Source organism: Nuphar pumila, chromosome 4 (genome assembly GCF_984573655.1).
Source record: "Nuphar pumila chromosome 4, dmNupPumi1.hap1.1, whole genome shotgun sequence".
Classification (NCBI taxonomy): Eukaryota; Viridiplantae; Streptophyta; class Magnoliopsida; order Nymphaeales; family Nymphaeaceae; genus Nuphar; species Nuphar pumila.
Window position 1 is genome coordinate 107,185,036 of NC_143252.1, and position 13,319 is coordinate 107,198,354.

Genomic DNA, 13,319 nt, shown 5'->3' on the forward strand with positions numbered 1-13,319 from the left:
TTTGCAGGATATTATGGCGATTCAAAAATCAACGATTGACATGATTTAAAAAACATTTTTTTTGTTAAAAAAATCCGATCCAACCGTGTTGAATCCATCTATAAAGCCAGATTTGATCAAAACAACGTGCGTGGAGTATAAAGATGGGGGATGAACCGAACTCCGATACTGCATGCTTAGCAATCGCATATTATCAAGGCATTTCCTAAACACTAAGCATTCGCATATTTTCACAAAATGTGGGGAAGATAGTTTTTGTCGTTCTTTACAATATTTTCACGAACAAAAAGTGGGGAAGATCAGTAGATGGGATATTCACAAGACATGCACACCTCTTTGCCGCTCCTCTTTTCGCCAATCGAACACGTTTACGTGGACTAAGGGCCCCGTGCCTTTGCAGCGTTGGTCGTTACCCTCTGCTTCTTCATCTTCTTCCTCAGCTTATGCTGGCTCACGACCCTCTCCAGGTGCTCCACCCGCTCCGCCAGCGAGCTCATCAGCCGGCTCTGCACCACGTTCCTCTCGCACAGCTCGGCGATGAGGCTCCTCAGCTTCTCGTTCTCCGCCACAACGCGCTCGAACGCTCCCTCGACGGTCAATCTCTGGTCTCCCCCAACGTCGGCTGCTTCTGCGGGCTTCACGCTGCTCTCGATGACTTGGATCTCCATCGCGTCCTTCTCCAAGCCCTCCTCTCTGGGGACCTCGCCCTCCATTCCATTATGCGATTCTAGGGTTTTCTCGGCGTATCGGGGCGCTGAGTCGTCGTCCTGCTTTACGAGTGCTCTCTCGCAGGCAGAAGCCCCCTCTTTTCTTGCGGTCTCCTGATTATCTAGGGTTTCTTCCACGAGATCGGCGTCTGATCGTTGCAGATCTTCGCGATCGCAAGCTGATTCGACGGGATCGCGTACCGCCAAGGTTCCTACTGCAGAATCGCACCCGAGATCGCTTCGATCTTGATCTTCTAGGATTTGCTCGATCGTGCCTTCGGCACCGCATCTATCTCCGTCCCCCGGCTCGTCTAGGGTTTCACCGACGGCATCTCGACGGGTACACGATTTCCCGTCGGCTCCGTCACCGTGAATAGCGTCAGGTATCTCCTCCATGTCCGCCTCTCGCGACGGAATCGCGTCCACCGACTCCTGCAACAAGATGACCTTTCGGATCGCGGCTTTCCGGAGATCCCTCACCCCGGAGTCGACCCCGCGAACCGAGTCGAGTTGGAAGAGCAGAGACATCAGCGACTCGTTCAACCTCAGCCGCTCCTTGGGATCCCGGAGGAGCTTCGCCGTCTCCGCCGTCGAGATGGCCTGCGCCAGCCGGTCCGCCTCGGCCGCGACCCGAGCGATCTTCCTGACGTTCTTCCTCACTACGAACCCCTTGAACGCGCTCTGGATCTTCACGGCCGCGGCTGACCTCTCTCTCCCGGCGGCGATGAAGCGGACGGGGATGGAGACGACCTTCGGCGACTCGGTTTTCGCGGAGCGTACCGGAACACCACGGGTCACCGGCGAATAGTATCGGGGCATGGCGGGGCTCCTCCAGGGGTTTCTGAAATACGCGCTCTCCATAGGGACGAACGACGCTGTGAAGCAAACAAGCAAAACTTGGCAAATCAAGATTCAAGAAAATCTCCGGCTGTGTTTTCGAGAAGATGGAAAATCGAGAAATTTCGGATTTTTGCTTCTTTTGCGAAGATGGAAGAACGATACGAAATCCGACGCTTGGCTTGAATGAAATGGGACGGGGAGATATGCACTCCTTTATTTGAGGGAGTTAGAGTTCCGGAACGTTCTCGAAGTAGCGTACCTTTTGTGGAAGCTTCTAGACGGTTGTTTCTAGTTGCGTCTGTTTTTTTTAAGAAATTACTGAACTGCCACTCCTTGGGGAAGATATTTATCGGCGTTGAACTCGTGGCACATGGAGAACCCTGCAGGTGCCACGTGTATGTTGGGAAACTAGCCACGTGGCCTAACGTGGGGCATTCCAAGATCGATATTGGACCTAGTTTTCGGCCTGGGCTCGTGAAGAATTTGATCCAGATCTGTCTTGGATATTCCTCGAGACGACCCGGCCCATAATACTCCATCCTGATCCCAGTTTGCCTAGACTTTCCAGTCTCCACTGTCTAGAGTGAGGCTGTGTTCGGTAGGAAATCTTATGAAGCTGGAGTTTGGTCCTGGCTAGATCCATATGGATCTCGGTGCTAAACTGTACAGTACTCTTGATTATTTGCTACTTAGTTAGATTCACCAGAAGCTCCTTTCTGACGTTGAAGAGGTCACCAATCTGTCCAATGCAGCTGTGCCAGTCACACCCTTCATTCTTTGCAGCCTAAATGCGGCGACTCATCGATTCAATATTGGCTACTTGATCCTCTAATATTTGATAAACAGCAAAGGTATGTATCTTGAATAAGCCCTCGAGGGCTCTGCTCATTTGATAGGGATTGGGATGCACAACGAGCTGAGCTAGCCCGGGTTTGACCCGTTTAAGCTCAGCTTGAACTCATTCAAAAAAAATAAATGAGTTGAGCTTGAACAATGGTTCAGGCTTAGTACACCTAAACGAGCCGAGCTTGAACAGACAGTCCAGCTTGGTAAGCCCAATTAAGCTTGGCTCACAGTTATATAAATAAATTAGATTTTATATATGCATGGATTTTGTTCATAATGAATATATAAAGTAAAGTCCTACCTTAATGGGTAAGTCACTGGTTACCTTTAGAAGTGGTGTGAGTTCAAATTGCCACCATTTTTATCTCTTTCAAAGAGGGTTTTACACAAATTTCAAAAACTTTGAGAACCTTTTTAAATTAAAGGTGTTCAGCTCAAGCCGAGCTAGCCCAAGTTCAGCTCGAACACAGCTCTTGTGCATCACTAGGTAGGGTTGACGGGATATCACAGGTTTGAAACCTATAAAGATTAAAGCTGGGTGTACTCTCCGGTGGACAGGTGATCTCAATGTTTTTATTAAACCAAACCTACCAATGTGTGGTTGGTAACGAAGGGGGGTTTGCCATGGCCTAGCAAAAAAAAAAACAGATAATAATTACATTTCTCTTTTTTTTTTCAAAAGATGGACACAAAGCAAATAACTACCAATTTTGTAATGATTAAACGAGGTTATTGAGAGGGAGAAATGTAAATGGATGCCAAAAGGACACTGACGACGTAGCATTTTGACATGCCACATGATACATTATGATACTCATGCAATTTATTTTGTAATTTAGTAATTTCAATTATAGTTTCAACAATATCAAAAAACTAAAAAAATTAAATAATTGAAAAAACCATTTTCTCTTTCCCATTTTTCAAAAACTTGCGAATTTGTGCCTAATTGAACCCTGGTTTGCTTCCATGTCCTCGTGACATAGTTTGCGATTGAAAGTATTATTAACAATATAACAGACTTAATTTACTGATTAATCACAATCGATTATGAACTAACCACAAATTCTCAAAAAATTGACCAAACAGGGTCGACTTTTTCTTTATATGACATCAAATTTCCCGATTTTCATGGCTACACTGTTTCATCATACTGTTACCAATAATCTGTACAAGAGCATTGGCCATCTCTGAAATGGTGAAACCGAGTTCTATCCCATGAGTCGGTTTGTGATCTTCGATATAAGCTTCATTGCAGAATGACAATCATGGCACACCCGAAGGTTTTTCACAATCCTTACAGGCTCCCCATCATCTGTGGCGAGGAGAGCAAAGGTAACTGCAAGCTTCTCACTGTGATAGTTTAGTGCCTTTTCTTTCTCTTCATCACAGAGATCAAGAAAGACTGATTTGGTGTCAGGAACATAGCCTTCATCCTTTAGCCTTAGCATCAACTCACTAAGTTTCACATATGTTTCTTCTGATAGGGGATGAGACCTATCCCCAGCAACAAATTTGTGTATAACAAGGTCGATTTCAACTGCACTCCATCTAGGAGGCTTATGAATGCATTTCTCTTTCAGGTTCTTTCTTATTAGGGCCACACTCTTCCATCTCCAGCATAAATATTGGACAGAACCTGGTGCCGACAATCTAAATCTACCTTACTGATGTTTATTATCTCGTCTCCTAATTCTACATTGCCATGCATTCTGCAAGCCTTCAGCAATGCAATCCATATGCAAGAATTAGGTTCGAAAGGCATGCTCTTGATGAGTTTATGAGCCTCCTCTATACCTCCCGCACGACCCAGTAGATCGACCATGCAACCATAATGCTCATCTTCGGATTTAGATTATAATGCTACCCTTCTTTCACCTGTTAGTCATACATGACCAAAGTTGGCCATGTTTCATGCGTTGAGAAGAGAGGTGGGTCCACTCTCTCTTAAACACATGAAAATGCCCAATAGTAGGCCTTATCCAAACAAAGCACATTTGAACGTGTTCTATTCGGATAAGCACGAGGTGAAATCAGTTATCTATTTTTTCGCTTTAAAGAGAAAATTGGTAAGTCCCAACAACTGGGTAAGCGACTACTTAGGAATCTCTTCTTTATAAGGGAGAGGTTCCCACTTAAAAAGATACATAGGAGAAAGTGAAAGAAGACCCCCTCCTGAAGAAGGCATGTTACTCTTCTAGTCTTCATCTATGCACATCAGGTTCGCAAATCCCTACACCACCAACCCTACATGAGAACATGCATATAGAACAGCAATAAAACTAATATCGTCTGGCTGAATCCCTTCTGCCTTCATATCCGAAAATAGCTTCATTGCTTCTCTAGAAGCCAAGAATCATAGAATTCCAAGTGAAGATATCTCTGTCAGGCATCTCACTGAATATTGTGTAGGCCTTGTCAATGTTTCCGCATTTTGCATACATGTCTATCCGTACATTGTTTAGCAACAAAGACTGCTTGTTGCTTCTACTTATTAGACAATCATGTATCCATCTCCCTGTGTCCAGAGATCCCAAGTGTGCACAAGCGGCAAGAGCGCTTACTAATGTGCTCTCATTGGGCTTTGCTTCTAATAGCATCTGCCAGAAGAGTTTTATAGCATCTTCATAAAATCCCTGCTTAACATAACCATCGATCATGGCATTCCAAGACACAGTATTCTTGTCAATCATGCTGTCAAAGAATGATCGTGCCTCTCCTAATTCCCCCCATTTAATGTGCCCTCTTATCATGGTGTTCCATGACCACCCACTTCTCGCAGGCATCTCATTAAACATCTGCCTCGCCTTATCCGGATATCCACAATTCATGTATGCAGTGATCATTGAGTTCCAAGAGACCACGTATTTAACGGGCATTTCATCAAATACCTTGCACGCACTTTCCAATTCCATGAGTTTTGCATAACCATTCTACATGATATTCCATGAAACAATACTTCTTTCCATCATTGTCACAAACATTTGGTGTGCATCATTCACCGCTCCGCATACATCACAATTAAACCATCGGCAACGAAAGCCCCAAGCGAAAGCCCAGATTTCACGATATGAGCGTGGATTTGCTTTCCCTCCTTGAGTTTGGAAGACACCGCACAAGCTTTTAGCAGTGGAGGGATGGTGAATTTGTTGGGTGAGACTCTCTCCTGCAGAAGATCAATGTACATGGTCATCGATGCGGCGGTCCCTAGATCGAGTGAGAGCACCCTCTAATCATAAGGTTCCATAGGTAAGGTTCTTTTGGTTTAGGCATTTCACAGTTTGTGAGCATACTCCATGCTCTTGAATTCGAAACAAAGGCTTATTAGTTTGCCTAAATGGGCTTGGCGGGTATACACCAAATTGTTCTTCAGCATGAAACAGTGGTTCGGGTGAAGATCTTTCATGGTGTTGCATTTTTGAAGAAGAGTTGGGGGTGTTTCAGTTGTATGAATAAGCGTCTTCCCTTGCATCATGTGTGTGCCAGCATGCACATGCGCATAGGCAGGTCTCCTACCTTAAAGAAATTGAACTCCACCTACTCTCCACCATGGATTTGAGAAATCTACGGTTTAGATGTAAAAGCAGGGATTCGCACGAATTTATGTGAATCCATAATAGGTTGTATTCAATTCACTGTTTTTTGGGGGGTAATTTTCAAATAACCACCAAACGTTTTGGTTTAATTCATGTGCACATCAAAAATTTGGAAGTTTTCAACTTCCCGTTAAGCAAATGTCAAATGACACCAACTTAGTTAATTTCATAACTTCATTTCATAACTTCTGTTGATTATCCAATACAAGGACCGTTCTACCCATACACCTTTCCCAAATTAAAGGTCTCAGTTAGTAGGAAACTTGACTAAGACCTCTCTCTCTCCCTCTCTACTAGCCTAGTAGGGGAACAGGTTGGGCATAGGCTGGATCAAGCTTGATAGAGCAATGGACCTGATTTTTGACAAATAGATCCTATTACCAATCTAGTTTTTCATATTCAAACATTTAGGATCTGGTCATCATATTAGACAATCCGGTATTGAATCCATTGTTAATATGTAAAATCTACTGATTTCTATGTGAAAAATATCATAAAATGGATTAGATTAGGTCCAAGTTCAACTTAGATCCAATCACATCTTTTTTACCAGAATTTGACCCAAATTCAACAAAGCCCAAACATATATTTCTCCCCAAACTGATGTGGATTTGGATATACAGTATCTAGGACTGACAATATATAAACTGATAGGGAATCTAAGCCGTTTAGTATCTTTAATACTCAACCCCAAAACCTGCTTCATATAAGTTTGGGTTTGTTTGGGTCTAATTTTAAATGTGAGGTGGAAAATGGCTCTCATTAAAACTTGATCCATTAAATATGTCTAAATCATACCAAAGACGAGCGCAAACCGAACCTGTATTGGGTAGGTTTTGTTGAAGTTTTTTGTCTTGATTTATGAATGGGTCTAATGAGACCCGCCTCACCCAACCTAAATACACCCTTTATAAATAATGGAGTTGAAAATAGGCTGGACATGGGTCAGATCAGGACAGATTTGGAACGGTGGATTAGGTTTCAGATCTGAATCCAACTTATTCAGGTAAAAAAAATTGGGACGTTATATTATATTACTGGATCCAAGACAATGGATAAACAAACTGACTTTTAAGTGAAAAGATAAACGACTTGAGTTTGAACCCATTATAATCCAGAACCGTCCATGTATGCTTGTATTATTCCAATCAAGATCTAAATAGACCCTGACTTTGTCCAGTCCAGATCTGACCTATATATATATATATATATATATATATATATATATATATATATATAATCTGGATCAGATAATGTGAGCTGGATCCAGTTTGAACCTGGGTTAAAACTTCCACCTTATTTCATCACCAACAAATAGGGCAACAATGTTAAAACTCCATATATATATATATATATATTCATCAAGGTCAAAATATTATTGCATTGTAGCACTTTTGTCGAACAAATATCATTTGCTACCTTTAAACATCTTTCTAATTCTTTCTTTTCCTCTCAAAGGGAGAAAAAAGTTTACCCTTAAATGTAATTATTATAAATTTCAAAAGTACCGCCACCTTGGACATAGTTTAGTAATTTATATTAGTTAATCATTTTTTTAAGTTAATACAAAAAATTTAAACTTATATATAAGGTTAATGCTTGCTAGTGGATTGTACCTACAACCAACCTAGCAAAGCTCTCTTTTTTTTGTTATATTTAACATTGTAGATGTGATCAACATATTTTTTAGAGTAGAGACTTGCTTTCGGATAGTTGGAAACCAACCTATGTATAGGTTTTTGTAATTATGCAAAATTCATTGTTTTTTTACATGGTCTTTCATTAAAAATGTAGCAAGGGTCATTTCATATATCTACGAGGTTAAATTGAGTAAAAAACAACTTGTACCTTAATATTATAATTAAATTGCAGGTACAAACGATTGCAGCAAACACATACCTATATATATATATATAAGAGAGAGAGAGGGAAGGACCGTCCAAACCAAAGAAGGTCCAAAATTCGCAACCAAAGATGATTGAACAACTCTCCTTCTTTAATACTTGGCATCTCACCATCAGACTACATATATTTGTTTTTTATAATTTATTTAATAAAAATATGCTTTACACGACCATATATAAAAATGCTTTTCAAAACATTAAAAAGTGATGGCTTATAATGCATTTAAAACTTTATGATACAAAGTATTGTGGGTCGTTGATATTAATTAGCGCATTAAAAAATGCATCTAAACATCAAAAATTCATAATCCAAAATATGTTGCTCACCACATGAATGATAAAAATCCAATATGTAAAGTTTGATAAGTGAAAAACTTGATAGTTAAAGAAGGAATGTGATGTAAATTGAGTGGGCTCAATTTACTAGAAAATCTAGCAACTACGATTATATCTAGAAAAAACTGAAAAATACGAGAAATAGCTAGAAAATGCGAGAATTTAACTCAAAGGAGAAAATCAACTGAATAGATGAAAAATAACAATTTTAAGAATCCAATTATGAACTTAACTGTCTCTAATTCTAGATATTTTCTATATTTGTAAGAGAAGAATTCTAATTTTAATAAACTCCCAAAACTGATAACCCTCTAAAAAATCATTCTTATCTTAATCTAATATTAAAACATGGATATGGATCAGAGATTTATTACAAAATAATTCAAATATTAAAATATCCAAACTAAATAAGATGGATCTCAAATGATCCAATTAATGAAGTGGATCCGGATATGCATAGCTATGCTCTTGCATCATATGTAGATTTGAACTTTTCTTTGGATGGACGGTGTGTGTGTGTGTGTGTGTGTGTATATATATATATATATATATATATATATATATATATATATATATATTGTACCTACAATCTAGTTGGAATATGATGATCCAAATTATTTTGAGTGAATCTAACCTAGTACATGTGTTCAACGTGGACACTTTAGTAAAAATCAACCCTTGGATTATGTTCGTTTCATGAAAAAATATGTTTCTTTTAATTAAAATAAATCATTGCTTTTACAACCATTGATTTTTGCATTGTCGGAAAAACCTAAAGACATGTTAGATTCTGGTGGTTCAAAAGTTAGCTCATACTAAAAAAAAAATTTGTATCTCATTGGTAGGGACAGATTGACAAAAAAAAAATAAAGATAAAAAAAAAAGTTAAGTTTATTAAAGCGTTTGTATATATAAACGATTGTAGGAGACTTTAACCCTACACGAGAGAGAGAGAGAGAGTATTATTGAGCTAGAAACTTCCTATAACATGTTTGCTTATAACAAGAAACAACGACACTAAAAAACCATCATGCTTTTGCTTTATTTTTTTTTCTTTTTCTTTTCTTTTGTTACTGAGAACGAGCATCTTCATTAAAATGAAAGTCATCCCCATCAAACCCATCTTGAATTTAGAGCACCATTAAGATGCTGATTCCCATATTCGATGGTCAGGTTACAATCCCTTTAAGTCCCAAAGACCTTTGCACTGTTTGGAAACTGTCAGCCAGAGTAGAGATGGGGAATACTCAACTCTAAGGGCCTCTTTGGAATCTTGGCGCTGGGATGGGCGTTCATGCATTCATTTGGTGTTCCCAAGACAAAATCTTTGTCAAACGCCCATGGTGGTCCAGTTTGGAATCTTGGCACTAGGATGGTTGTTTATGCATTTGGGATGGAAAGTAAGGCCCCTTTCTCCTTTGTATTTACACTAATATCATGTTTGGAAGCAAGAAAAATACTCAGGAAAAGAAAGTTTTACCTATGACAGTTTTTTATATGAGAAGTTCTTCAAAAGAAAGTTTTTCGCTTGTTTGTGTAGCATGAAAAGAACAGGCCGAAAACGAAAGAGAAAAATTTTCTCATGCTATACAAAAAGCTGGTTATTTGTCAATTGAACAATACAGTTAGTTGACCCCAACTTCAGACATCTTAACAAAGAATTCTCCTTCACTGATTTAGGATACATCTATCATAATTCAAAAAACAAGAATCATCTATCCCAATTTGCCATTGTATTACTTCACCATCAACTGTATGATCATGGCCCAACCAATTCGGCCATCAGTTCTATTTTACTCTACTCAAAGGATGACACTTTGCTCTGTCAAGATAACTAAAACAATATACACAGTCTAGTTGTCAGTGATGGTAAACGAAAATGTAGTGAATCCTAAACTTGAAGATACGAATTATGAGAATGTAGTTAAATAATGGAAGATGAACAACGCAAAGGTCAATGCTTGAATTTTTGTCTTTGTAGAATCTGTAATTGTCATGAACATCTCTAAGTTTGTTGAAGCTAAGTATAAATGTAAGAGAACTAAGCAATGCAATATCAGTTAATGTAGAAATTGCCATTGAGGTAAGTCAGTTGACGAATATCGCTATGTAATGTAACTGTTGTGAGATTCATTGGCCCTGATTGACAACAAAAAAAATATAATAAGTGCAAGAATTAAAATTTCATCAGGACAAATCTCCAATTCGTCATTTAACAAAATTAAATCCATCTTACAGTTTACACAACACAAAACTCAAGCACAATTTTCAAAATTCATCTCACAGTAGACGCTAAGAAACTCAAAATTCAAGAGTAAAATCTAATAACCTGAGATGATTGTATCGACGTCAAATTACACACCCGAAAAGTCCAACATAAAATAAAAAACTCATATTGATTACAGAAAGACATACCAAAATTATACCAGACTTACAAAAATTGAGACTCAATATGCATCAGGACTAAGCTTTAACGGAAACTTAAAACTACACAATCTACAATCAAAGTCTGCTAAGATCAAGATTTTAACTAGAGCAAGCAACAAAAGAATTTAAGTTTTGAAAAATACACCAAAAAGTTCAACGTCATACACTTATTTTTAAGGTAGATTAACAATGTTATTGGATTAAACCTGCAAAAAAAACCATGGACCTAAAATTCACAAACACCAACAAAAAAATAGATCAGTCAAACTCACACTACTGCTTGAAAAAAAAAAGAAAGATAAATTCATAATTATTTCAAGCATAACACCAACAAAAGCGACCCACCTCACTTTCTTCCTGCCAACAAATTACTGTGGTGACGAAAGGAGAGGAAGACAATGATGGTGGTGGTGAAAGTCAGCAGTCAGCAAGGGAAGTCGGGAAGTGGGTGTTGATGGTGAAGACGGAGGGGACGATGATGGTGATGTTGGTGGTGGTGGTGGTGGTGGTGGTGATGAAGGGGAGGGAGAGGATGGTAAGAGGTGATAGGGGGGATATATAGGAAAGACTTTGACAGAAAACACTCCTCCACCCCCTCTGGAGGAGTGTTTCCTATGAAAAAAATATATTTTTTTCAAAATGTTTCTCATAAAAACATTTTCTCTTATTTGAAAAGGTCGTAAAAACTGTATAATTTTTCGACTTCGGTTCACTTCTCCTACATGTTTTTCCACTTCCAAACGTACCCTAAATGATGGATTTAATAGCCACTTCCTCGAATGCATAAAGTCCATAAACGCCCATCCCAGCTACCGACCCCAAACAGGCACTAAAACCATTTGGAATGAATGTTGTTATAGAAAATGAAGGAACCGGAATGACATTTGCCGACTCTATTTCACTTCCCACTTGGATAAGGTGGCAGTTATCAAAGTCTACGCCGGCTGCCACACCGGGTTCTCTGACTGCTCTGGTGACCATTCCAGCAGTTTTCTTTAGTTTTAGTTTTAGGTTCGTATGGGCTTGTATTGACCCGTAAATATCTGATAGAAAATCGATACTTACAAAAGTTGAAACCAAAGTAAAACCTGACTGAACCTCATCGACCACACGAACCCACTTGTGAACTTAGATGCTGTTGGGAATCTTCGGATCTGGGTCCAATCTGACCCATTGGACTTTTACTAGAATTATCAGGGTTAGCCCTCTTGGACCACCCAAGCAGGTTTCATGATCTCATGGGTGAACTGCAGAATCTCAATGCTAGTTGGACTCAATTCTTCGTTCGGCTATTCAAATTATATTTTGGATATGAGATTAATATTTGTAAAGAGGATAAGGCACTTTTTTTCCTTCTTTTTTCCTTGAACATCAAAATGTAAACACGAGAAAATATTTTAATACAAAAAATGTATATATATATATATATATATATATATATCAAATAAATATCTCATTGTTAGTTAAAAAAAAAATACTGAATAGACCACATTAAACTTTCTGTGCGCGTGTCAATCTCACAAAGATACGTTTATCAATCGATGTACGACTTGTTCGTAAATGTTTTAAAGATAGGACACCACACGATTTTTTTTATTTTTTAATCAATAAAACTATTTTTGATATTTTTAATATATAAAAATACATTTTATTGATATATATAATAGAAAATAGTATAAACTGTTAAAATAACATCTGTATGTGTCCAAGCTGTGTTACTGTGTCATAAAGTGTCCGGTTCGTGTCACTGGAGACACGCTATAAAAAATAGCGTGTTCATGTAGCATATGTGATAGCTACTAAAATAAATAAATATACGCAATTTAGCATCGTTTGGCTATCATGTGTTAGAACCAAAACGAGGTAACCTTAACATGAATCCGAACACAGCCCGGTTCAGTTACGTACCTCACCTGCTGGCTGCACTAGGTCACATTTTTGCCTGATTGAGTCGATTCTGGATTTTACCCAAAATTAAGGGTGTCAACCCGCCTGGTTTACCCAGACCCGACCGGAACCAAACCTTATAAGGGTCTGGGTATGGTGATAAATAATAAGACCCGATTAAGACCTGGGTCTGGACTCAAAGGTCCGATTAATACATGGACCCGGGTATAGTTTGTTAAATTTTATAGTAGACCCGAACCTGACCCGAGTTCTGATTAAGACCCGCCATTTTCAATGTAAAAATGATAAAAAAATATGGTTTACCGGGTATGGTCCAGGTGTGGTTCATGTAGTTCTTATCGGGTCTGGGTATGGTTTTTCATATAGTCGACCCGATTAGACCCAGGTCCGGACTCGATGCCATACCCGAAAATCTGGTCCAAGTCTGGTTATCTGAAGCAAACCTGACCCGTTGACACACCTACCCAAAACAGGACCACCTTTATCTAACAAGATCGAGACAGTGGACCCAGCAATGGTGCCTTCAAATTTGACCCGATCCTGATCGATCCATTTGGATCCTGCTTGAGTTTGAGTGCCAACAATGTAAGAATGCAGATGGATAAAGTTTGATTTATTTATCTGATCCGAATGCAACACATTATTCTCAAATTTTGGGCTTCTAAATAAGTTTAAAATATGTATTCGGATCGATAATTTTGTACTCTTTATAAGAACAGTGCTTGTTGCTTTCTTTTCTTTACATATCCGGTATTACC

At 38.9% G+C, this 13,319-nt stretch overlaps 1 protein-coding gene and 1 pseudogene across 1 annotated transcript; both read right to left on the minus strand.

The window, feature by feature from the left end:
- Positions 1-377: 377 nt before the first annotated feature.
- Positions 378-3,841, minus strand: LOC149840450 (uncharacterized). The gene is made up of 4 exons (XM_090005073.1): positions 3,668-3,841; positions 2,251-2,331; positions 1,807-1,927; positions 378-1,582 (listed from the first exon to the last, which is right to left on the minus strand). Exons 1-4 carry the CDS (start codon positions 3,839-3,841, stop codon positions 378-380), a joined length of 1,581 nt encoding a protein of 526 aa, XP_089861199.1.
- Positions 3,842-4,732: 891 nt separating this feature from the next.
- Positions 4,733-5,583, minus strand: LOC149840451 (pentatricopeptide repeat-containing protein At4g18840 pseudogene; annotated as a pseudogene).
- Positions 5,584-13,319: the final 7,736 nt, after the last annotated feature.